The 26,861-nt window shown below is 45.4% G+C and overlaps 1 protein-coding gene across 2 annotated transcripts; it reads right to left on the bottom strand.

Annotated features, from left to right (window-relative positions):
• Positions 1-5: 5 nt before the first annotated feature.
• ZNF598 (zinc finger protein 598, E3 ubiquitin ligase) lies at positions 6-17,676 on the bottom strand. 2 transcript variants are annotated; one of them, XM_080386541.1, is made up of 12 exons: positions 17,334-17,676; positions 14,125-14,237; positions 12,582-12,711; positions 10,089-10,300; positions 9,301-9,518; positions 8,462-8,579; positions 7,215-7,396; positions 5,912-5,981; positions 4,515-5,278; positions 3,382-3,517; positions 2,414-2,558; positions 6-2,294 (listed from the first exon to the last, which is right to left on the bottom strand). In XM_080386541.1, exons 1-12 carry the CDS (start codon positions 17,517-17,519, stop codon positions 1,947-1,949), a joined length of 2,622 nt encoding a protein of 873 aa, XP_080242667.1. In that variant the 5' UTR covers positions 17,520-17,676; the 3' UTR covers positions 6-1,946. The 2 variants fall into 2 exon arrangements, with proteins under 2 accessions (XP_080242667.1, XP_080242666.1); XM_080386540.1 differs by having other exon boundaries at positions 5,912-5,984; positions 17,334-17,674.
• Positions 17,677-26,861: the final 9,185 nt, after the last annotated feature.

Raw genomic sequence — 26,861 nt, 5'->3', positions numbered from 1 at the left:
CGGCCTAAAAAAAAATTTGGTAATACTTTATTTAATCAGGTGAGCACAAGGAACAAGGAAAATGCATCATCAGGCCAAAGAGATCGATCGCCTCGAGAACACTTGCAGCAGCATCCACCCGGCAGGAACTACCTGAAGAAATTAACTGAAAGTCAAGGGAAGACATGAAGATACTCCTGCAGACACCGCGCTTCAGTTCCCGTGAACTTTACAAACCAAGGGCAGAGATGGGGAGAGCTGCCAGCACAGAGTGACTGCTGCCTAGAAGCACTGGGGGCAGGTGGCCCCAAACCAAAGCACTGTGGCCATCACATCGGCGGTGGCGTGGTCGTGTCACAGGCATCACACCCTGCTCCGCTTGAGAAGAACCCGGCTCGAAGCAGGAACGTGGAAGCATCACTACTTGCCATGTATTCATGCATTTTATAAATAGCCATGCAGCCAAAATAATCTTCCCAATCCCCATTCCAGGGTGTGCAGCCTGGCCCCGGTGCTGAAGACAACATGTTTCAGGTATTCGAAACTGTCTTAATTATTTGGAAAAGACACCAAAAGCACTTTGCAGCCTGACAGCAAGCAGAAATAAAAAGTGTAAGGCAAGGGAAAACTTCTGTAGCCAGAACTAGCTCTTCAGTAATACTCCGAGCAAAATTTCATAGAAATGATGCTTATATAAAAGCAGTGTTTTGTCACTAAAAATTACATAAATTAATTTCAACTTTATCCCTATGTGTTAAAAATAACTAAACCTGGTCTGCCAGGATGGGAGAGAATCAGATGCTGAATTACAGCCATGAAAGTGCGCTGCAGGGAGGGCTCCTGTCACTCCACCACGTCACAGCTGCTGCTGGAGGAGTTACTTCAACCGATGAACGGATTCCCCTCGTGTCTCCGAGGGGTGGAATTCCAAGATGCCAAGCAACACAACGCAAAGCTACTTCAAACCGGTATTACCAAGGGAGGTACAGGAGGCATCACTCCGTACAGTCTGAACAAGTTATCCTTGTTAGTGCAGACCACTGTAAACAGATAAATGCACTTAAAGGCACTGCAGATAAACATCATCAGTGATCAGCAGCATTTAATGTCCCAAATATGCTGTTGTTTGGAGCTACCACCATTAGTACATCCAAGAAATTAGAAACATGGCAGTCATTAAATAAAATTACTGTGAAGTGTGCTTTACGGAAAGTAAAGCCTTAATGTTATTATTCTACATGCAGTGCTACAAAATAAGTTTCTTTAAAGAACATGTTACATAAAAGGTCAGAGGCAAGTTTAAATCTCACGTTCCAGTAACTGCACAGATCAGTCCAATTCTTCAAGTAGGAGAATTAATTTTGTTTTCAGACAGGAATATTCTTTGCTGTGTGAGCAGCCCAGTGTTTACAGACACGCAGTAACGGTCTGACTCACCAGCCAGTAGCATCTTTTCCTTTCCTGCACTTTCGTACCCCTGACTACCATGATCTTTGTGGCCTCAGAAATAGCACAAAAAAAAAGTATCAGATTATAAAGGAAGCCACTTTTGCTTCCATTCATTTCAGTGATTCATAATCTTCCCCCACCCCCCAAAAAAAGAAAGAAAAACCCCAAACCAGATGCTTATTCCCCTATTGTGTCCCCTGTCAGTCATCAGATCAGAAAGTATTTTCTCAGCTATTGCATGTTACAGGAGAAAGGTGGCCCCCTGCCCGCCCACCCTGCAATTTCAGCCTAATTCTACTCAGGCATTTCGGAAGCTCAGACTTTGGATGTTAATTAGCTACGGTGCAGTCCAGCGATCCCTTTGCACGGTATTTATGAACAGCACTGAGAGGGCTCTCTACATCACCTGCATATGACTATTCAACTGGCACCGGCTCTCAGACACACTACACTGCCAAACCTCATTCCAAAAAGTGCATATTCATAGACAGAAACTGGTTTATTGGTTTTCAGGAAAGCTAACTGATGATTCTGCTGATTGCTTGTAAGGAAGGGAACTCCTCATCCTCAATATGCAAAGCTTTATGGGTGACAACGTCCTGCTGAGTTAGTACTTGCTTACACGTTGGGCAGATATAGCAGTCGAGATCAGAGTTGGAGTCCGTCTGCCAAACATTCTTTTTGTTCTTTTTGGGTTTGTTTGAGCTTTGTTTTTCTGTGATTCTGAAATCATTGTGAGCAGAAAGCAGTTCTTGTTGCTTAACTGTGTCCGGCAACAACACCAACAACTCGTTAAAAATTTTCTTGAAGTTATCTCCAAGCAGTTCTCGGCAACTTTTATAATACTGTGCTGCAGAAATCAGACCCTTCAGTGAAAAGAGAATTGGAATAGTTAGAGGGGGTGGGGGAGTGGAAAAATCCCACCGGGACTCACTTTCTCCAGGAGAGGACGGTTTTGGGAACCCAAAGGTTCTTGCCCACTCACCTGTCTGAATTGCCCAGAATGAGTTTTAAATTTATTGAACTTGGACTCATCGCTTTGAAGGAATTCTTTAATGGATTGTATTAGCTGAATGTTCCTTTGCTGAAAGTTTTCAGGTATCAAGTACGATCCGTGACGGGATTTTGGCCTGCATTGAAAAGACCAAAAATGCCTCTGACATTGGTTCGTGCTGTACAAAGACGCTGCGGGATACATCCTACATGGCTATTCTCTTCTACAGGATGCGCTCCCTTTCTCCACCCAACTACACATGCAATTACTGTAAGTAGCACACAGCAATCTTGACAGGATGATGAAAAGTGTCCTGTGGGATTACTCTATTGTATTCCAGCTTTACCTAGACAGAATATTTAAAACACAAGCCTAACATAGTCTTGACTAGCTGTTTTGTAAGCTAGTGTCAGGAAAGAAAAAAAAAACCAAGACATGAGCAACAAAGACCGCACCTGACTAATATAGATGTCTGTATTAAACTTACACAAATTTTCCCCTCCCCTTTTCCCGTACAGTCATCTCTCAGCCCAGAAGGGCCCTGGCCAGAGACCAACTGCTGGAAAGATCAGACCAGTGAAGGCATTTAGAGGTCACCAAGGAAAACACAGTTCAACACCTTGCTTCTGGGACTCAGAATCAATGGAAAGGTTAAGGAATATGTTGAAGCTCCAGATTTTCAAATAAATCTAGAAAAGACAAAAGTCTGAGCTGCCACAGTACGCAGGTTTTCATTTCCTCGGCCTTATATTCACACAACACTTGTGCTTTTTACACAGCTCGCCTGAATCCAGCCCACAACAGCCAGGGAGCCAACTCCCCAACGGCAACCATCAAGTGGCTGGCCTCTGCGGCAGCACCTGTTTAGAATAATCCTCTGAGTATTTCATGTGTTGTTTGAAGCCCGTATGGCATAACCGCGACGTAAAGTAACTCTTAATTCAAAGGATTTTACTTACTCTTTCAAAGATGTAGTGACAGGTTCAGAGATATTGGTGGATGGAATAACAGCAAAACCTGGAGGGGGTTTACTAACAGGCACCGACAGTCCCGGAGGTGGCGGAGGACTCTTTAATAGCACCACAGTGTTAAAGCCTAAATGGAAGCAGAGAACGGGCAGGAAGTTAGAGCATGTATCTGTGGCACCCACATACCACTCTCTAAAATTAACGCTAGTGGTCTGACGTACTCTCCAGAAGCACTAAGAAGTAGGAGTCAGCAGCACAGACATCACTATATTGGAAAAAACCCCAAAAATTAGAAAGGTAGAATCTATTGCCTTAGCAGTCAGATCAAGAAGCACTTCATAGTGGCTGATGTTACTCTACAGAGAAAGTGCTTTAATTATTAACGTACTTTTTCAATAGAAAACTGTGTTTTAAAAACCCACTCATGATGAAAACCACACTTTTACATTATTAAAGCAAACAGAAATCGCTCCAGAAGTCACAACACCACTAGACATCGCACATTCTAGCATACTCCACCTAGCAATATCTGCAGAGCAGCACAGAACGGAACAGCTACGCAAGCATCTCCTGATGCAGTACAGACTTTCATTAAAGCCACTGTAAGTCACAGTTTGTTGCTATGTTACTCCAGTTTTACAAGATTACGGCACTGCTAAAAGCAAGGGCGTTAAATCTGTGCAAACACAGAAGGGAAATGACCAAGCGAGCCAACCGACAAGTCCCAGCAGGCACAGGTTGCAGCTAGAGATTCCCTTTGCCTGCAGGGTCTTCCTAACTAGATCTTAAAGCACATATTTGTGTCGGCAGTGACTCATCAGAAAAGCAGCAAAAGGTAAATATCAGCTGCTCATGTGAGCCACCCTCAGAAGGCAGAGACCTGCAGCTGCATGGAGCAGAGGTATCCCAACACAGCCACCGCTTCAGCCATGATTTACAGAGGACATTCAAGCCCACCTACCTCACCTTAACCACCTTTTTCAACTTCAAAGCCTAACCTAAAACGTGGTGGCAGAACTGCTACTCATGTAACAGCCAGAAGGAGCCATTTACACATCTCATCTCCGTGCCACACTTCTCTAAGCTACCTCCCAGCAAAGCTGGCCGTGCCCTGCAGCGCCTACCTGGTGGCGGGGGCATTCTAGCTGATCCTGAGCTCCCAAGAGCTGGGAAGTCTTCCTGAGGTAAAGGGCATTTGTTAGTCACTGTGGGCTTTTTAAGGCCAGGGGGCTCTTTGGGTGTACTACAGATTGCTAATGATTTTTCCGAATGACCATTCATGACAGCTGCGGATCTGTCAGGGGCGTGAAGAGCAGAGGATGCATTTGATGTCTGCTCTGCTTCTGGCAGCTTTTCAGTCGATGACCTGGGGAACGATGTCTCTTGTAACAGGCGTGGGGATGACGGTCTCTGCTTCTCAACCCCCATCTTCTTTTTCTTGCTCACTTTCGTAAAAGTTTGTGAGGTAGAAGCTGCCAGCAAGGACGACACATCAAACATCGTCGGTGCATTTCTGATCTCCTGGGTTGTCAAGCCACTACCGCTGTCTTCATCATCTGAATGAGAGAGTTTATTGCTCTTCTTATTTCCTTTAGTGCTATTCAAGGAGGGTGGCTTTTTGGCTATCTGGTTTACACAGGGGTTGCTAATGGCTTTGACCACATTTTTGCTGGAACCATTGTTCCATGCAGATGTAATGTTAGTTACTGTTTTATTGTTAGGCCTCATTTTGGACACCAGAGCTGGAAAATCCTCCTCTTGGAAGGCTGTTTTCTTTGCAGTCGCTGTGTACGTCAAAGACATCCCAGAAGAGATGGTGGGTGCTGCAGAGGATGACAAGCTTGGGAAATCTTCTTCTTTAAGCTTAACCACTGCTAGCTGGGCAGAGCTGTAAGAAAGGAAAAGTACATCCCATTATACCAGTGCTGCAGAGGCAGCACAACTCCAACAGGCAGAACAAGCTCTGCACCCGTTTGCATTCTTCCTCAAACTATCCCTTCGGGTGGCACAACTGACCCACTGTTAACAGGATGCAAATGTATTCAAGCTTATAAAGCGCGTCTAGATCAGTACCCTCAAAGAAGTCACACTAGCCTTGCTGAGGTATCCACACTGCCTCAGCACATCTCACCTCGACCAGAGCTGGACACACAGGCACATTTGAGCTGCCACAGCCTGCAAAGACGCTATTCTAATCATCACTAATTTCAGGAGATGATGAATTTTAAAACTCTCAGCATACAGCTTCTTCAAGATAAGCTATCGAGTTAAGGTGGCTGGAACACAAAATGTTGAGAATTCCCCTGAAATTGCACCACCAAAAGATCAAGCCATGAACTGAAGCAACAACCGACGCTGTTCATGCAGGTGACCAGCACAGAAACAGCTCGAGGCAGAAGGGGACCAGGGCAGGGGGGAAGCATTTATAGCTTAAGTGATGTGTAAAATTATTTTCTGCAGACATGCAGAACCTAAGTTTCTAAATCTGCTTTCTCATCGCGGCAGCCTTGCACAAACTTACCCTTGTAGAGGTCCTGCTGCTGAACCAATTGCTGGAAAGTCATCTTGGCTTAAAGCACCATTAGCAGCTGCTTCTTTTGGAATATTGACAAAAAGAGCAAAGAAATGTTTTCAACTAAAATCCATTTATTTCAGGGTAGAAGCTATCACTGAACATGACAGCAGCATTAACAAGTCCTATTTTCAGCAGCTGATGACGTCATTAAGTGTGACATTCCAAAAGAACAATTTAAATCCATGCATCGCTATTTCCTTCCACTACTGCTTTCACCATTATGTCATCGTATACTGGCTGCAGCATACAGGAAATTCATGACAATTAACACGAGCAAAACATTGGTTGAGAAGTACTTTGTGAGGGAACCCTTTAGAGACTGAGATGCCAATATCCCCAGCAATCTGCTCCATGCTTATACCAGGTTAGCCCTCCACAGCCTGCCCAGGGTCAGGATGCTCATCAGAGCCTCAGCGCTCCACAACTGACGTATGCTAATGCTGCTTCGTTTGGAAAGCTGCTCCTCCGAGCAGTCCATCACACCTCTGCTGCGCAGATGCCCAAGCTGCTCTGCAATTAGTTCTGCAGTCGGTTTACATCAGAACTTAACTTATTCCCAGTGTAGATGTGCCCTAAAATCCAAATCCTGCGCTGTGGACTGCAGGAGTTCAGGGACAGATTGCTAACAGCTTTGACATACATGCAGCAAAAGCTGGGGGAGATAACCTTGCCTGTCACCCCCAAGTGAACTGTACCATTAAGCAGAGCTCTCAGCAGCTCCTGGTTCATCATGAAAGCATATGATCTTTAAGTGGAAATCCTGTTGCAGGAGCAATTAAAACAGTGGAAAATGGATTTGGAGCAACGGTAATGTTAAACGCAGTAAGTCATATTTATTTGACCCAAATTGGACCTGGGTCAAAACAGTTAAAGGTTTGCTTTCATCTTACTGGAAATGTTCTCAAAAAAAGGGGAAATTCAGCTAGAGCATCCCAATAAATCAGTTCTTGCACGTTAGAGTAGGAAATGGCCCATTCTTAGATTATATTGACTCGGACGGAACATCACACATACTGTCATATATTAATTGCATTTGATATTTCTATCCAGCTCCATTTCAAGTATAACCTGCTGCAGGAACCCCAGCCCACATTTCACTGAAAATCCCTGTTGCTGGACTGAGATTCCGTGCAGCCCTATCCATGTCCACCAGATTCCGAGAACAACGCCTGACGACTCCCTGTTTCGCCAGGCTGATCTCCAGCCCCACACTGCCTCCCTGCAGCTGCAGAACGCGCTCAACACTAACCTGCAGTATCATTTGAAGACTTTGGCACACGTTTGGAGCTGAGCACTTCAGAATCCCTCAAGTCGTCCTTTTTACCTCTACTGCTGCTCTCCTCTTTGTCTTCTACCCGTTTTTTCTCTTCTTGCCGTTTAGCTGCTACAGACGCCCTGACTGCTGCTGCAACGTCTCTGTCTTCTTCTTCCCTACAGGACAGGACAGATTTTCTCGGTTAAACAGTAAGGATTACTGAGCAGATTTGTCTCGCTCCAGCTCTCACCTCTCCCGTGTCAGCTCCGATGACTGTCCCTGATCTTGTGATGCCACCGGCTGAGAAGGCTAAAACAAACCCACTGCTCCAACACACCCTGGGGCCGGCTGGTGAGACAGGCAACATTCACCCCCTGGATTTGAAAGTTCTACAGGTGGTAATAACAATCCAGGCCCCAGGAGAAACCGGGCTGAACTGGGAGAGACAGTACCAAGGATGCATGGGGACACCTGTCTCTCCCATTCATTTTCAAACGTATGAAATCATACTTGTAGGCCACAGTAATTCTTTGGAACATGGTTTGTCACAAACTCTCAACACATGCACGATCCACATGCGACACCAACATATAAGTGTTTAGAGATGGACGTTTTCCCCCAGTGAAATCACCAGTAATGAACCGGCTGATCGTCCAGTGAGAAAAAGAAGAAAAATAGATGTGCAGTATGTATAAAGCACTCAGGTCTTGTGTGGATGACGAAACATATAAATGCAAAATTTCATTTCAATACTTAACCCTCTTCTTTTTCCAAAGCACTCAGTCTGGCCACAGAGAGATCTGTTAGTTCAATGAAAAGCATGGTCCTTAGAATAGGAACATCACGATTACCCAGACCAAAAAGTCCATTAAACCTGCAAAGACTTGCCACTTCCTTCAGAACATCCTATTTAGAAAAGTTAGCATAGAAACAGTTGCCGAAATCAATTTAGGATTCTGAGTTCATTTAACCCACAAGTTGCAGATTACACTGTTTGCTTCCTGTGTCAACTCCAGAGAGCTGAAACTTCACACAAAACAATTTCACTTTGACCAAGCATGTAGTCAGCACGCAGGCTTAGACCGAAAGTTAGTTCTATTCTCAACTAAGGATTCACTACGGTGGCTTCCAAATTTTGTACCCAATTCCTTCCTACTGGTCCACCAAAACAGTGTTAATTGGCAAGTGAAAAACACAACACTAAACAGCAATAAAAATCCACAAAATATTGTGCTACTCACCTCTTGTATCTCCAGCTGCCTCTTCTGTTTTGCTGACTTCCTCGGCCGCTCACTCTGCCTGACCTCCCTTGCCTGTTATACCTGTCAACTTCTTCATAGTCCTCTCCACCTATAACACCTAAACAGGAGGGATGGTTGATCACTCTCAGTTATTTCTGTAATCTGGGTATCACTATGCCTGAAGAAAGCAAAAATATTCTAGTACAAATAAATCAATCATCAGAAATAAATTAAGATAAAGTAGTCTGTATAACCTTCAGGGTTGCTACACTAAAATGTATTTTGCAGTATAAATTCCACGTGACCTGTGACATGAGGTTTGAGTAATTCTGGTTTTATGCAGAGATCTCTCTACGTACAGTTCCACACGGAAGAGAAGTTCATATGTATGTCGATCTCTGCACCCCTAAGCGGATATGCTGCTCTGGTCTCATGGTCTATACCCATCACCGGTTTCTATTAACTGTAATTACAAGTTGGAGGAAAAACAGCAGTTTTCCTCAAAGTTATATATCACCATTAAATCCACGCATGAGGGGAACACCTGTAGAACAATTTAGGCAGAAAGAAACCTCTGGATGTTGTCTGCTCCATCGCTGCACTCAAAGCGGGGCCAACTCTGAAACTGCTTCAGGTTGCCCAGGGCCCTGTCTGGTCGAGTTCTGATTACCTTCGAGGTCAAACTCCACAACCTCTCAGGGTCCTGTTCTAGGGTTTGCTCAGCCTCCATGTAAAGAATTTCTTCCTGGCTAGGAAATGTTCACCAGGTACTCCTGAAAGCCCTCAAAGCAGTAAGAACGAGTATGTGTCTGCCCACCTCCTCACCCAGCCACACTTACCCTCACTCCTCCTCTGGTGCCTCGGAGCATAGTTAAACTGAAGGTCTATCTGCCGGTTCTGCCTGGCCTCCGCCCTGTTCTTGCTGTGGCAGGCTGTTTTGTGTGCTTTATAGTCTATTTCCGTGTGGAACGCGTGGGTAAACTGTTCTGTGCTGCACCGTCCCTCTTCGCAAAGGAAGTGCTTTTCACGGAAGTGTTCACGAAGGTATTCATAATCACTGGAAAGAGACAAGAGTCTGAGCTGCAACCTTCCCGGCGTATTTTGCTAACAGCATATGGCTACTTTTCCAAGATGAAGAGAAGACGAGCCTAGGCAGTTGATTCTTTCTTTATCCCAAGCAAGCTTTCCAGCTGAAACCACTTGTGTGCAGTCAACACAGACCTTCATGCATGATCCCAGATGTTAAACTAAACCTGCTGGTTGACACTCACCACATCCAGCTGGACGCAAGGCATGTATTTAATATAAGAAAATTGACTTTATCTGCTTTGCACATTAATTTTGGAGCAGTAGAGTTGACACACTAGGCAGCTGCAGACACCTGCTGTCATGCAGCAAAATGTACCTTTTAACGTTTAACACTAATGAAGAGAACTTTAAAACATGAACTAGACAGAAAGTGATTACCTCAGCTAGTGGTTTGAGGAACAAGAGAGACTGCAGCCAACCTGCTCGTATTCTTGCACTCTGTCTTTGAGCACTACCTTCCCCAAAATTCAAAGCAGACCCAAGCAACTTTCCCTCAAAATTTAAGCTACAGAAAAAGGAATAAACTGCTTGCACAAACCTGTAATATTCCTGAGCACCATCAGAGTCACAGAAATGACAAAAATAATGATCTCGTCTTAAGTGTTTCAGTAACTCATCATTATCCAAATAACGCTCATCGCAAAATTTACACAAGGGATGCCCACGATGAGATGTGTCATCTGGATCTCCATGGATTCGATGACGGGCGAGGTCCTTACGAGAATACCATTTCCGTTCATAAGTAAAAATCTGAAGAGATATAAACACATGTATTAATTATTGTGGACAGAGAGCAAAATGGAATAAATTGGGTTGTACACAACTTGTTCATTTGTAGGAGTGGAAGATTTGCTTCAGAAAGATGCAATTTAACAATCGACACCTAAAATTTTCAGTGAATAGGAAACAAAATTCAAGTAAAAGATCCAAATTAAATCTAACTTGCATTTCACTCAGCTTGAACATTGGAAACAGATCTAATTCACCTTCTTCCCTTTCACTTTTTTTTTTCTTTGTATTAACGTAATGCAACAAACTTTAAATTATAATCTCTGGTGGGGAAAAAAAATCCTAAATATATATGTATGAACATACAGTACTTTGCATACTTGGAACTAAAAAAAACCCCATGTAAACCAGAAGCAAGCTGTTTTACTTCCCTCAGCTAGCAACTACCCCAAGATAACCACATACAAAGGATACAGTTCAGTGAACAAATTTCGTATTATAAGCCAATCTTCTGTCCCTACTAAGACACAAGTTGTTTTGGTGGGTAGGGTTCTGAAGACTCCAAAAAGGTTAACACAGTCTGGAGAACAGAATAACCTTTATTTTTCACCTAGACAGGGACTGTTAACTTGTTCTGGGAAAAGGTTCATCTGGCTTAGCTACAGACTGAAGCTCCTGCAAGTGTAAAAACTTTTTTGCAGTGGTTAATAGTAATATGGAGCTTTTTTCAGTGAAATAAAAAGTCTCCGCAATATTCTGAAATTAAAAGCCAACAAGTTCTACTATGATTCATGAATACTCTGGGACAGACAATGACAAACAAGTCCCCTTCGTGCTAGCTACTGCAGCTGACCATGGAAACACGTCTTCACCAGAGCTCAAAGGACACTGCAACCAAAAGAAGCGGTCTTTCCCTCCTCTGACCATTTCCCTTGCATTAGCTCTAGCGATTCCACAACCACAGGAAAGAGTCAAACCAGTTCACTGAAAGCTAACCCTGAAAAAAAAAAAAACAAACCACCAACCCAAAACCAACCCCAAATCAATGTATTAGCATTCATTCAGATCAACCTGATCACTTCTGCAGCCTGCCCCTTTTGGCAGTAAGCTACAGTTCAGTTGGCACAAACCAACTGTGGCACCACAGAAGAAATGCGTTTCTCTGATTTGATATTTAATTGGTTTCACGGTAAACACACACACATACAAAACCATGTGTAATGAGTTCTAAAAATATGCGTTCATGCATTAAATTCCCTCCTACAACAATAAGGAATGCTGACAACTATTAGACACAGGGGTTCACAGTCCCAGAGTTCATTTCACAGTAGCTGCTAATTTTGTCCGATGTACAATTTGGAAATACAAAACCCACTCTAGCTCTAGGGAAGGGTGGAATTCTGACTTTCAAACCATGAAAAAACATCACCTAACACCCTTTAAGTGAAAACTTGGGCGAGATTAAAAGAAATAATAAAGGATGAGGATGGTGATGCTAAATAGTTTTGAGCTTACTACACAGCACCTTTTCAGACACAGACAACTCAGCTTTCCAGTAACTTTTTTATCTTTAGTAGGTTGTAAAATACATTTTAAAACAGCCCCATGTCACGTCCTACGTGTGTACATCAAACACAGCAGACTTCAATTGCAGGCAACAGTAAGTTTCATTTTCCAATCAAGTCAACAAGATACAGGAAATTTGCTCTGAACAAATAAACAAGATAATGAAATATAATTATATTTCATTAAACGAGCAAGATAGATTATCATCCTGTACATGAACCAACTGTATATGCTACGTTGACTCTAATCTGAGAAATATATGCATCACTCCATGATGCATTCTGCTTTCTGAGCTGGCACCAAATATTTTCTTAAGTTACAGTTTTAGCTTGTAAAGTCATTACGAGTATAAGTCTTAATAGACATCAAATTTCTACCCTTACAGTTGTAACAAAGTCTGCCTGTGGCTCAGGATTAACTGGCTATCAGTTAGGGTTTGACATTCACACATGCTGCGGCAAAGCAGCTAACATTAGAAAGTTATTAATATGGTTGGGTTTCATTTTAAAATGTAATCCACCGAGAACCTCCAGGCCTTCTTCATTAATCAGTTTATGGAAGAAGAGAGACTTAAAACAAAGGAACTGGCCTCAGTCCTCTGGCAGACAGAGGAAACTTAAAAAAATGAATCAGTGCTGTTCAGCTACCCTCTTCTTCCAACCTCCCCAGGTACTCTGGTAGGTCACGTAAGGAAGCACCTCTCCTTCCCACACATTAACACGTAGAACTAGCTCACCTTTAAGTGTTTAACACAGAGTTTGCAACAGAAGAGTTCATGCTGCTTCCTCATGTGCTGTTCCAGGTCTGCAAAGGTGTTGAATGGCTTCAGATCTGGACACAAAGAGCATTCATGCTGCAGCAGCTTCCTAAAGAACAAGAAAGATTTCCTAAAAATTATCTGATTTCCTCTCACCAACCCAATACCATTACCAAAAAACAAATCAGTGGCAGAAGGCTGCATTTTTATAGCTCCCCCAGCAACATGTAATGAGGTTAGCGTCCTGCTTATTCCAAGAATACTTTGTCTTATGTCAGGAACAGAACAAAACCGAATTATGCAAAGACTTCAGCTGTAAGATCTGAACAGTCATGGCGGTAGTAATACACTGCCACTATAAAATTCAGAGTGGACTGTAACACGCCCATGCAACAAACCCCTTGCTTATTGAAGATTCAGCTGGTATCTGCAACATTCACTTCCAATTTAATTACACTTTCTACTGTCGGAAACTGAAGAATACAGTGGGGAGAGAAAGAACTGGAATAGAAAAGGAGGAGGGGAAAAAAAAAGAACAACCCAACCAAAAACCCACAAGGTTTTCCCCCCACCACCAAAAAAAAAGAGCTGAAAGAGCACTAGTCTCAGTGGGAGACCCCATTCCCTCACACTTGATTGTTGCTCACTGAACTGTAATCTCAGCAACTCTCCAGAAATTGTATCATCAAAAGCAATTCCCAGACCTAGTGTGTAATTAATCAGAACATGCTTCCAACCGATTCTGCTCCCTAAACCCATTGCCCAATTCCATCAATATGAAGTCATGCAAAACTGTAAATGTATCAAAGCTACACTCTTAGCCCAAATCAGGCTGGATATAAAGCACAATTCTCCAAGGAAAAGGTACTGCTATCTGCATGGTTTCATCTTTTTTCACTTTTTTTTCGTTTTAAGTGCTTTTAATTATCTTAAAGCCTCCCAATTAAGCACGTTATGAAAAATATTTTCAGAACATGATGCTGATGCCACATTCTTTTACCCTGCATTGGTTTTACTTCATTTTCTCTCCCATTTAGAATTAAGGTCTTTGTAGGCAGACAAGGTTGCTCTTCTTTTCACACAGTATTTGGTACGATTGGTTTTGATTAGCAATAAATACAATTATAATAGTAATTCGGTCTTTACCAATTTCCACAGTGGCCACACAAGGAACCAAAAGCCTTCCAGCAAGCCCGCTGTTGCTAAAGAAGCAAAAAGCAACTTGTATTGACAGAGCAACACTTTTGGGTTATGTGTCCGTGAATCTAACACTCCAGCCTCGAGGAGCTGCTCCCTTTGTCAGCCGTGGTACTGAGCGCTCACACCAGCCGCGCTGCTCCTGCCTCTCACCCTACCAATGCCACCTGCACCGCACGATGACTAATGGACGCAGCACGGCAGCCACTCTGTTCCCATGAAACAAAACCACACTGTTCTATTAAAGCACGCATTTCCTGCCACACAACGCAGATAAGAACAACCTGCTTTAGGGGCATGTTCCAGAAAGGATTCCAGTACTTACCTGTACAGTGCATAAACATCTCCATCCGTAAAATAAATGTCGTATTTCTTCTCATGCTGCAACTGGTTAAGTGCTATTGTTGAGAAAGATGTAAGCTTCCGTCCGAAGACAACCTGCAGGCAACACAACATAAGAATCAGCAAAAGCGCACTCAGGCTGCACAGTCCTTGGGATTCCAGCTAAACTCCTCAACACAAATTTTGCCAGGGAACTCACCATAGCCTGAAGCTTGGATTGTACCAGCCCCAGCTGCTCATCACCACCCCCACCCACTCCCGGTTACTGCCCCCTCAACTGTCAGCAATGCCACCGTGACTTCTTATCAGCTTTCAACAAGTGAGCCAGCTCAGATGAAGGTGGATTGGACTAGCCTGGTCTTTGGATTTTGAACTAGATTAGGAAACTCTTTTATGGTATGTTTTGCTACCACAGCTGTGCTGAGAGTAAATACTCCCAGCCAATTCAACCTCTTCTGCAGCGAATGCCGGTCATGCACTTGGCTCCCTCCCAACTCCTGGTAGATCACACAGAAACCTACAGTCTGTAAGCAAAAAGCAACATTAGTCAAGAGTCTGACTGGGAAACCACTGTTTCTTCTCTCCTTAACTACCAGGAAAGCAAGAAACATGATGCTACATCGTCTCCCAAATGATGTGTACCACATACCCCTTCTAAGGGAACCTGCTTGCTCACAGCTGCTGCCGCTGACCACCAGGCAGCTTGGGTCTCATGCTGCAGCCGTTCACGTTATCACATCCTTCCTCAGGAGCCACCTACCACCGCTCTGCTCCAGCACGTGTTCCCCATCTGGGAACTGCTGGGGTAGCAGCAACATTTGTGAAACAGCTGGAGTCACCTGCACCAGCTGAGAAAGGCTGAGACACAAATATAGTAAGTGTCTTTCAGTTCTTACAGTAACCATTATAAATCCAGAAATACAACCTTAATAAAAGCATTCAATTATACAATACACATGTAGTTTAGTCTTGTTCAATCACTCCTCTACCCTTGTTGGGGTGAAATACCATGGAACAAGTCTTTTGTCTGGTTTTGTGGGTTTTTTTAAAGCTTTCTTTACAGTTGGGCTACTTTTAAGTTAACCAAAACAAAAAATACACTCAACTTGCTGAAATAGCAAGCTTAACAATAAAGAGAACACAAGTTTAAGTTTCAGTGAAATCATATTGACATTTAATTTCAGCCAGAGTGAGTGTTAGAAAAGAGGAACGGATTGCTGAAAAGTAGATTTTATCACAGGAGTCTGATCTTGGAACTGCTGTAGAAAATTACATCAATCTCACACACACACACGATGAGTACACCAACAATCCTCGGAGCCTGATCCAAGTATACGTCACGGTTAGTTTACAGGTCAACAAGTAATCCTTCCTAACTCCACTGCGACAATTATGCATCACTGAAAGCATGTACTACCAGAACAAGTATATCCTGCTTTCTCCTCCGTCATGCCCTGGGCTGCCACTCATCTTTAAAGTTACATTTCCTTTGGATGTTCTGCTGTGACACTGACCGGTTCAGTCTACACTACTCTGTTCAACACCAGCTGAGATCTGGTAGTGTCACACTTGCCTCTGCTAATTCCACACACGCTATGCAAATCAAGAGGCCAGGTTTATGTCCTACATATAAGTTCAGTTCATTCAGTGACAGTTTTGATGTGATTTATGCACCCTGGTATCTTTTTTTCTTTCCTTGGGGCAGACGGGTGAACAGACAGAACAGTATTGTAGTGGCACTTAAAGACAAGGAGGGGGGGGAGCAGCACAGCCATTAAAAATGACCTCTCAGTCAATTATGATAAAAGGATCATTTTAAACAGTTAATAAAAAAGGGAGAAAGATGGCTGAACGAACCAAAGTTCAAGCTGCATAATAAAGCACTATTACACAATTTAAAAGCTCTTGAGATTAACAGTCCATCTGTGACCCTAAGACAAGCAAGTTTAAGGATGAAGAGCAACATCTCAGCTTGCTTCTTCCTAAGATGAGACAAGTGGCACAGCAGCTCCCCAGAGGATGATCAGAGATAAAATTACTTTCACAGAGCATCTTTCTGTACACAGAGGCTACTCATGTGCCAGTAAGCTCAGTCTAAACACCACAGCAACCCTTCCAGCCTCTACAGGGTCTGAGGATCTCCAGCACACAACCAGAGATCTTCAGTCCCTCAAATCACATGAGCAACAAGAAAAGCAGCCAAAGCAAACAGTTTAGTTGGGGTGGGCAGGGAGGGCTTTCCTTTTGCCAAGGGGAGAGCCCCCTCCTATCTGTTTTATTTCATTTCCTAAACCATCACAGTATATTTCATTCCGTGCTAGTACCAATTCTTTTACTTGTAAAAAGTTTGGTTTTCTCTGCATCAGTTCCGCCAAACAAATTCATGTACGAAGAGCAGTTTTTACAAATATCCTTCAGCAGCCTTACTTCACGCAGCTCACACCACACCGAACCCTGGCTCCATCCACACAGCCCAGCCACCACAGCAGCTTCCCCCGACCTCTGCCACAGGGCCCCGTGCTGTCGCACCAGCGGGCCGCAAGAAGAACAGAAATCCATCAGAAAAGTTATAACTGAGTGGAAATTACTTTTTAAGCATATGCCCGACAGACAGCTCACGCTAACAGGAATGGGAGGCCAATGCAGCGCAGGGTGCTGTCACGCAAGGCACGAGCGAGCCCTGAAAGAATACAAAATATGTTCTCCCCCATGCTTAAAATGAAGTCAGGAATCCGGCAGGACGATAGAGTCATCCGAGATCGCGTAATACTCTGGAGAACAAGCCCCGCTGATGTAAAAAACCAAAAAAAATAAATATTCCCTTTAAATTCTATTTCCTTCTTATTTTGTTTCCAATATGCCTCTTGCCTCCTCTGACCAACCGTCGCGCCACCGGGAGGGAAAATGAGGGCAGATAACCCCGGAGAGCTGCCGGGGGGGTCCGTCCCCCTCCCCCACGGAGAGCTGCTGGCCGGGAGGGCCCGTCCCCCCCGCGGCTCCACTCAGCAGATTCCACGAGCTGCTCCGCGGCCCGACCCTGCCCCGGCCCAGCCCCAGGCCTCCCCGCCCCGCGGCCCCGCTCCCCACGGCTGCCGGCCCCGGCCCAGCCCCGTCGGCCGCTGACAGAGCCCGGTCCCGGGCGGGGGCAGCGCCCCGGGCTCGCCGGGTGCGGGGGCCCGGTCCCGGCCTCACCTGGCCCAGCTCCTCCCGGCACACCGCGCAGTAACGCACGCCGCACAGCGCCCGCATCCGCACCGAGCAGCGGTAGCAGATGGGGTGGTCGCAGCGGCCCAGCGCCACCACCTCCAGCTCCCCGCAGCACAGCACGCACGACCCGTCCGCGGGGCCCGCCGCCGCGCCGGAGGCCGAGGCGGCCATGGCGGCGCCGACCCGCCGCGGCCTAGGCCCCGCACCACCTAGCAACCGCCTGCACCATCGAGAGGCGGCCTAGAGCGCCGCCCGGCCCGCCGCGCGACTCTCCGCCCGGCTCCTGACCATAGAGACCCGCCCTCGCGGCTACCCGGCGCCGCGCCGGTCTGGCTGACCGACCACCGAGTTTCTGCCTAGAGCGGTGCCTCACTCCCCTAATCACCCCCCCCCCACGGCCGCTAGAGCGCCACTCCTCCTGACGTCACCCCCGCGGCCTCCAGCGCCCGACCATCGAGAAACAGCCCAGAGCGCCCACCGCCCCGCGCCGCGCTGGCCTTCCTCTTGCAGGCCGCTGGAGAAGCGGAGCTGTTCGGAGCGCCTCCGCGGCAGAGCCCCTCTAGCTGCCTCTCGCTCGTCTTGCCTCAGGTGGCGGCGGCCCGCGGGAGCCATTTGGCGGCCCCGTGCCCGGTGGCAACCGACCCGGCCCCGGGGCCGGGTAGTGCGGGGCGGCTGCGGCTTGCGCTATGTCACCTCAGGGCCTGCCCCGGGGCAGCGGGAGCCCCCGGGTGTGGGAAGATGGGGGACCCAGGCCGCTACCCCTGCACCCCCAGCTGTGGGGAGATGGGGGCCCAGGCCGCCACCCCTGCACCCCCGGCTGTGGAGTGAGTAGCTCCCCCAGGACCATTCCTGGCACCCTTGGGTGCTGCCGCACACCATTCAGCCCCGCAGTGGGGGCTCTGAGGCCGCACAGCACAGGCTCTCCCCTGGACAGTGTGTTCTGGCTGCTGCGTGTGCAGTGGGGTTGGTGTCTCGCAGATGTGGCAGCGCTGTGACCTGCCATCTGTGGACGTGGCGGGATGGTGATACATGTGGGAATCTTTCGGGGCAAACACCCATCCTGACGGTGCAAACAGCCTCGCAATGGGTGTATCGGACCCACCGCTCTGCCTCTTGATCTGATTTTATAACGCAGCTGTCTGGTAGCCTGTGTAAACTAGGTGTGATAGGGGTGGGGGGCGGGGGAAGCATACTTGAAACGCTGTGGAAAATAGGATGTCGCACCCATTAAAACAGCACCACAAATGGGCTCTGTCAGCATTGGTACGTTAAGAGCACAGTCTGTTAGAGAAGTCTCTGTGCTACAGGTCATGATTCACGCTTTCAGTATCAGAGCATGTGACAGCTGTCCGGGTTTCAGAGTGAGTTAGGCAAAGTAGAGTTAATCATTGATATGCCTGGTTGGCTGGCAAAGAAATGTGTGTTCCCACACTTGCTTTGCAGGCTGATTTAGTATTTTAGAGGTCTGTGTGTTGCTGGGGCTCAGAGATGAGAATTGTAGCTCCTTAAACAGAAGAGGGTGCTCCAGGAGCATGGAGAGCAGCGTTAATGCCGGCTCGGCAGCCATGTACCTCTGGAAGAAAAAAAGAATAAAAGCTTGTCTGGGGACAGCACAGGGGAAGAGACGGAAAGATTTTCAAAATTTAGGATCTTCTGCCTTTTTTTTCTCCCAGATTCTCACTAAATGACCGATGTGGGGTCGCTTCCCTTTCCACGTGTGAAAAATCAGAGCAGATCCCTGGTCAAACATAGAACTTCTGCTTCTAGATCTACCCAAAAAGTCTCAAGAAAGCCCAAGATCTTGGCATGAGGTGCTCATTCCGCCACATCATCATATGTGTCACCAGATGAGTGGCACGTCACTCTGCTTGGCAAACATTCCTGGAGTCCTGTCCCCTGAGTCAAGAGCTTCCATCTGTTCCAGAAATGACAAAATGGCTCAGTTTTTCATGGGTGTCTCCTGTGACCTGTAGAGCTGGTATAAGAGGATGATCGAAAAATGATTCTGGGACACCATCCTCAGTGAAGCAGGTCAGTGCTCAGGTTACTCATTGGCATAATATGATAACCCTTAAAGGCAAAACATCTCGAAACAAATTAAATTTTCTAGGAAGGAAAATGGAGACAAACCACATTAATTTACACGTTAAAACATACAGTAAATTCCTAGGATCTACTCGTGTGCCTCACGGCTAGGTGGAAGATCAGATGAGCAGCATCCTTATCATTCAGATTGCTTTCTTTTCACTGAATTCCTTGTCATTTGAGTTAAAGATGCTCTTTGTTTTCTTTGAGGCATAGGTGATCATTTTAAAACAAAGGGGCATATAAAACATAGCAAGTTAATTAAAATGTATCATGGTGTTATCTTGTCCAACACAAACATCTGTGCCATAAAATAAATTAAATAATAGGTTTGATAAGAATTTTGGAAAACAGATAAATGAAGTATTTCAATGTTTTGGATCATCGGCTGCAACAGGTAATATTTGCTTTCTCCTGAAGAGACCCGTGTATCATACTTCAAAGCAGAGTAGATAATACATGTCTTTCTGGTAATCAACATTAAAGTGTGTTTGGGTGGGGCTCTAGTAAATAATTAGGAATGACTGAGGATGTTGGCTGTAATTATTTCAGGAAATGTTCCCCCCCTCCCCGAATTAATGATACTGTTGAAAATGTTTTTTTGTCAAAACTGCATCACACAATTTTGGAGAGCAATTAGCATGAAATGAGATGGAGGCTGCTGACAGTAATGTGCTGTCTTAAGTGTCACTCGTCTGTGAAATTACGCAAGTACCCCAGTGCTATGGCCAAGCATAGGGTAATAAATATACCTGCATAATTAGGCTCAAAAATGACATTACTCATCACAAGGAACGTGGTGACAAAGTGACCGGGCAGAACCGGAGTTTGTACTTTTCAGATTTCAGTTGTGCAGGTGGGAGCTGGCCGGTGACATCGCTTTCTCCCCACCCGGGAGCGCTGAGGACCTGATCCTGCAAAGCGTGTTTGTACCAACATGCTTTTCCCACCAGTAGCATGTGTGGTGTTCCAGGTGAAAGGAAGCACTGGCTGTCTTCCAGGGTGCTGCAGGCAGGCAGGATCGCTGGCAGCTTGTCAGCTGGGGCATTTTCTGCTTCTCGGATGGTATTTGCTATAATTGGTGTCTGAAGAAGAAAACTGCTGGTTTCGTGTCCTTTCATGGTGCAGCTAAACTTCCATCAGCAGTGAAAGCTCACAGCAGTCAGATTTCTCACTCTCACAGAGTTGTCCATTTTAAACTAGATCCAGGAAATTTATTTGGAACAAAACCCAGGTAAGGTTATCAATCCTTCCAGTTGCAGGCTGGGAGGCCAAATCCAGCCCTGTCCTCTACCGGCAGCCATACGACAACCCAAACCGACCCAGATCCCCAGCTCTGGCACACCACCGAGGCAGCCTTCGGCAAAGGTTGGATTTCCTTAACTCCTGCCTCTTGTTCTTGCTACCCCCACTAGCGGGTCTGAACAGCCCTTCTGTGCCACGTTCTGCAGTCTGCAGCTCTGTCTATAACACTGCATTTCCAGTGATGTGCCAGGTCTTTCCACAGGTGTAAAGTGCCGAAAAACCCACCATCCCTCTGCCATTTCGATATCATTGCACAAGCTACTCCTGCTTCCCTCATGTCTGCACCTTCCACAAGCAGAACAAAGAAGTGCTAAAAAGCCAATATTCAAACTATTCACCAAAGACTGTTTTCAACTCATCGTCATTCTGAAAAATCATCCTGCTGGTGTATGTGAGTCATGCGTTTAGATTAATTTATTTTGCAGTGCAAAGAGGTTTTTATAATACTCTTTCAATGGATTGAATCATTCATTGCTGATGACTTAAGGATGCTGTTTTATTTCTCTAGTGATTGTAAATGGAAGCTCGGTCTTAGCACTGTGACCCCAAAACATAAAGAAATATGATCATATATAATTAACTAGGCTCCAGTGCGTATTGTAAATATCTTGGTTGGTACTTAGTTCTACGTGTTGTCAGACAGGAAATGTGTTCTTCCCAAGATAAAGGGTTAATATTGATGCTAGGGATAGTTAATTTCCATATTTACTTGCTAAATATCACATAATAACATCAGAAGAAAAAGGCACTTTTAAAGTCATTTAACCAGTAATAAATATACTTCGGAATAATTGATAACTGCAGATGAGCACAACAAATCCATTTCACTCAGAAGAGCAACAGATCAAATATTTATAGTTCAGCACTAAAATATTGTCAAAGTGTAGAGCTAAAGGTTATGCCTTAGATTAATTTCATGTTCGCAGCTTGATGCGGATGCGGTTCATTTGCAGCCAAGATACTTCGTGCGTAATAGTGAGATTTGCTTTCATTTGACAAAGTTTCTGTTAAAAGTGATAATTTTCTCAGGGCTTCTTTTTTTTCATGTAAGTCTCAGATCGCCTTTTATTAGCAGTGGCTTCACACAAGTACCTCATTTAAGGGCGGGTTTAAATCTACAGCCTTGACCATTCATAGTCTTTAGAGACTGGAGTTTATGGTTCAGAGTTTAAGGCTTAAAATAGCATTTTAGGCTGCTGTAGGATTGGCGTTGCTTGTCCCAGACATATCACACCCCCTTCCTCTGAGGCCTCCCATCACTGTGCTGCTGTGTGCAATCAGACCAGTTTGTGCCATTTCAAACTGCCCAGGGGACAGTGGGGTCAGGGTTTTCACGAGGTTTTGGATCAAATATACCAACGGCCCTACCTGTGGGACTGATAAGAAGTCTGTCTGTTATTTTCCTGCATTTAAGAAATATCCCAGTCTGCAATTATTAATCACATTAGTTGTTCACCTTTTTTTTTAGCCAAAAGATGTTTTTCTATTTAAAAGTTCTGTTGCGGAAAGGCATACGCATACTGCAGTCCTTTGATCTGTCAACAGGCACAGCACACTCTGCACAACTTCAGATTTGGTGAGAGAATTTTCCTCCAAGATCTTTATTTGTGAAAAAACGTAATTTAGTGATACAAGCTTTTCTGAAAAGTAGTGATTCCTTAAAGAGGAGGAGGGTGAATGGACAGGGGCAGGATCCTGAAAGTCAAAAGAAAGATTCATGCTGGGAAGCAGAGTTGTATTTTAAGGCATTCACAAACATTAGTTTGGTGATAGAGTTTTCTTTAGCAGCGGCTTGTTGGAGGATGAGAGCAGGGTAAGTGCAGCTTACAGAAAACACAGTACCTAGATGGGAATTCAAAGGAACAGTGGGGGAAGGAAACGGCATTAGGCTTTCAAGGTGAAGTGCCGATGTGCAAATTCCCAGAACAGGATGAGCTCGATTTTCAAATAACATTACAGGAGCTAACGTCAACGGACAGAGGCAAAGCAACTCGGCAGCAGGAGCGTCCAGTTTTCATATGGGGGGAAGAGCTCATACTGGGGCACATCGGAGAGGACGGAGCAGGCAGAGAAGGGCACTGCGTGATGCCCGGGGCAGGGTGGGAGCCTCGGGAGCATCTGTGGAGCTGAGTTGTGACCAAACCTCACTTCATCTAACCTGGCCTGGTGTCAGACTTGGCAAATGCAAATTCTGCCTGGTGGTCGGGGCATGCTTTTCAAATGACAAGACACCTTTTCATTCCCATTTCTATATTCAGCACTGCTACAGCTCAGGAAGCTGCAGAGGTCAGATAGGCAATAATTGATAACTTTGGGAGTGCAGCTTGGAGCCCCTGACTCTCCATTTGGTGCCCTGCCAGCCTGACCACCCTGCTCTGAATAATTTGATTTTTTTTGTCTGCTGCTAGATTTTAGGGGGATGTCAATCTCACACCTACAGGGCCATCATAAACAGCAGTGAGAATTGCATGCTGTCAGCAGGGACGTTGGGCTTCTTGTAGCCTTGTACTTCTTGCAACGCAGTTGTAGCATATTTAATGCTAGTTGTTGTAGTGCTGGTCCAGGAATGAGACTGCTAATGTGCCTCCTTTTTGATATCACAGAGTGTTTTACAAATATAGCTCTTAGTCTGGCAAAGTGTTCATGCCAAGCAAAACAGACTCCACCTGTGCAGATTTGCTTGAAGACAAATCTTATCTACATGCCTTAGAGCCCTCTACTCCAATTATCCTACACGTATATAATTGTGTGTACTGTATTGCCTCACCTAATTAAATTTCAAGAAATGGGAGAGCACTTTGGGGTTGTGTGGGATTTGGTTAAGAGATCTCAGAGCTGTCAAAGAAAAGATTAATCTCACAACTCTTCCTCCTTACAGTAAACATGCTTCAGATCGGAGCCAAATATACTCTGCACTTCACACATCTGGGTATTAGCTTGCTTTCGGTATTGTAAATTACTTCCAGGAGAAGGACTGAATCATGGACTGGAGGGGGGTGAGAAGTCTGCCTGCATTAGAGAGAGCCATCTGATGGCATCTCTCTTCCCTGCTTCTTGGATTTTTGTCTTTCCTGCTTACTTGCTACTTTTCTGAGGCAATGCTGTCATGCCTCATCATCGTGATTTTTTTATCAATATTCTTTGGTGATGTTATGTCATGTCCAGGTCACTCTATGATGACATCGCTTCAGCCCTTGAGATGTTTAGGGACTCTCTTAACATTCTGCCAGCCTCAACTGTTGGAGGGAAAATAGGCAAAATACAGGGATGGATGGATGGGCAATGTGATGGGTTCTGACAGTTCTTCCTTTCACCCAAGTAACCCTGTCAGAGTTGGGTTCTTGAGTTGATGAGTCACGTAAGAAGTGAAGGATCACGCCTGTAGCTTGTAAGATGATGGACTGCTTCATTAAGCTTGGACAGGCGAGGACTTATTAGTGGAGTTTGGTGCGTAGCGCAGAGGACCTGGGTCTGTACCTCAGTTCAGTTTTGGTCTCTCATCAGTGATTCAGTTATTCCCTCCTCGTACTGCAGTTTTAAGCAGAAATAATTCCACTGACTCAGCTGGGTGCAATGGGGCTTAATTATTGTCTGTAAAGCGCTTTGAAATCCTAAATGATCGATGCCTTGAGAGTGTGTGTGATTAGTACGCTGGATGCTGTGTTGTGAGCTCAGCTGCAGACTTTGAGTGAACAAACAAGTTCATTTGGCTTGGGGCAGCCAGCTCCATGAAACTATGCAAAAGTATCGAGTCTGTGTTGTGTTTTTTTTGACTTAGCACTAATGGATCCATTGTTTCATGTAAAGGTTTCTACCGCTCTTGTAATAGTGTGTGACATTTACAGTACTCTTTGTTCCATTAGCAAAGTAATTTGAGATCTTTATTATCCTTTGGAGACTTTACTGCTTGCTGTTTAACTTCCATGTGACTGGACCCTGGAAAAAAATCTCTTAAAATAGTACAAGAGTCTAAAAATAGGGAGGAATTAATCATTTCATAAGGAGTAAAATAATTAATCTAGTGCACTTTAATAAGATCTGTAACATTAGAAAACACTACTTACTGTTTCCTCTTTCTCTTCAGAGCCACCAAAATATGCAGCAGCTTTATCGTGGAGTCAAGGTGTGTCTTGCCTCACAGTTTGAAATCATAATTTGTTTGTATCAGCTACAGTTCCTTTATTTCAGAAGAACAAAGAAATAGCATTTAATCAGCATGTTCTGAATCACTGGTGAAAGGTATTGCTCCATAATCTGAATTTATTACACGAGGACACACTCTAGATGCAAGAAAATGGCAAAAGTTGTTATTCCTGGGACTATCTTCCTGGGGTGCTGTCACTGCAGTACCCAAGGGACTGAGCCCGTTTGGGTCCCGCTTGCTAAGTGCCTCATCCACACTCCTTAGAAAAACACACTCGTTCTGATTCACCAAGAAAGCTCAGCAGTGGGTTGGGTGTTGGAAAGCATCAGAGTTTGCTGAGCCACATGTGTGGGAATATCTTTTTCTTGCCATTAAGACTTGACTCGCTCCTGCGTTGAAGTAATGCAAGAGGCAAGCAGGGATGTGAATCTGGGAAAGTAGGTGAAGGGTGAACTGCAGAAATCTGGTGTGCAGGCAGAGATGGAGCAGCAGGGAGCTGGACCACTGACCTCCTGGGCAGCCAGGCAGGGTGTTTATCACGTTCAACTGTTCAGGTGGGATTTTCAATATCAGGTCACTCAGGTGCTGAGCTTCAAACCTTGCCTGAAAGACAACTGCCTGCAGTGGGCTTCGCACCGGTTCAGGATGAGCATGGTGCTGCCTGGTAAGGGATGGACAGCAAAACTCATCCCTGCTGCAGCCTCTGACTTCAGCTCCTTTGCCAGTTTTGTGCCTCCAGCTGATTTCACGGCAGCCAAGCCTCTCTTGCCTTTTGGCTGTTTTGTGCCCGTCTCTGCAAGGCAAGCTTGTGCCCTGCATGGAAAAGCAGAGCTTGGCAGAGTCTCCCCATGAAGGACCTCAGAGCAGGAGGCTCCATGACTTGGCCATTGGCTTGCGTGGCCTTTGGCAACTCACTCGAATGCTATGGGCCTCGGTTTCCCAGTCTGAAAAACAGGATGATCACAATTACCAAAGGTGATGTGAGTTTGCCGAGTGCTGCACAGCCAGAGGAGGAGGGCAGGCTCTGCACCAGAGTGCATGAGGCTCCTTGTTCAAAACGATGTTGCCTCCACCCTCTCATCATACCCCCACAGGAAGATGCCGTAGAGCCCAAATGGCCAAAACCTGTCATGTATAGAATGAGCATTAATGACCAAGTGTGCCGAGACCCCATCACAGGGCCGACCTCCTCAATTGCTTTGTTTTCATGCTCGGCTGAGTCGCAAACCTTCCAATAAACACCAGAGTCATTATAATAAAAATGTGGAAAATGCTGTCATTAAACCACACCGGTTTATTTTTCAAGTGCCTCTTTCTGGGACATCAAATTCATTTAGATCATTCTCAAAAGCCACAAATCCTGAATGGGTGCAGTAATGTGTGTGGTGGGAGGTGAGAGCACAACAGGCATTAAATCGGGTAAAGAGGGCTCTAAGGGAGCTCGGCTGGGTTTATTGCAGGGGTTTAAGACGTGATGCCTCCAGCTGCTCATCCCTCCTTCCCCCAGCCATGGGGACCCCTGGGCAGTTTTTCAGACTGAAACTTTGTGTTTTTTCAGCAGAAACCTCAGTTCATGCTCTGATAGCTCAGAGCTGTGGGGGAGATGGCTGGTCCAGCAGAGAAGCAGCAGTTACCTCCTGGAGAGCCCGAGCATCCAGCAAGATGGGGAGCTGCAGCTGGATCTTCCTCTTACAGAAAGACTGGGTTTGTTCCAAAATAATAGATGACCTTAAATCCTTTCAGCAGCAGAGCCATATGGTTAGATCGCACTCCACCTCGACAAATGAATAACATCGTGAAGGGTTTGTCCAAGCACTGGGGTAAGCTGAGCAAAGTCTCAGCTCAGTGTCTGTGTAGTTGATAAATGTGATGCTGGAGCTAATAATGTGTTTATTAAGTGAAAATGTAAAAGTGGGGTTTTCGAAAGGGCTTGAGATCAGCCGGATCCTGCTTGGGTGAACCCAAGTACCTGCAGCTTA

The sequence above is a fragment of the Falco punctatus genome (genome assembly GCF_963210335.1).
Source record: "Falco punctatus genome assembly, chromosome: 4".
Taxonomy (NCBI): domain Eukaryota; kingdom Metazoa; phylum Chordata; class Aves; order Falconiformes; family Falconidae; genus Falco; species Falco punctatus.
This window is presented reverse-complemented; position numbering and strand designations above follow the sequence as displayed.

Excerpts from the sequence above, each read along its gene's own strand:
- ZNF598 (XM_080386540.1), bottom strand. The coding sequence starts at position 17,519 with ATGGCCGCCTCGGCCTCCGGCGCGGCGGCGGGCCCCGCGGACGGGTCG. Across the intron at positions 14,238-17,333 it reads GCCGGGAGGAGCTGGGCCAG|GTTGTCTTCGGACGGAAGCT; the intron begins GTGAGGCCGGGA and ends TGTTGCCTGCAG. Across the intron at positions 12,712-14,124 it reads GATGTTTATGCACTGTACAG|GAAGCTGCTGCAGCATGAAT; the intron begins GTAAGTACTGGA and ends CTTGTTCTTTAG.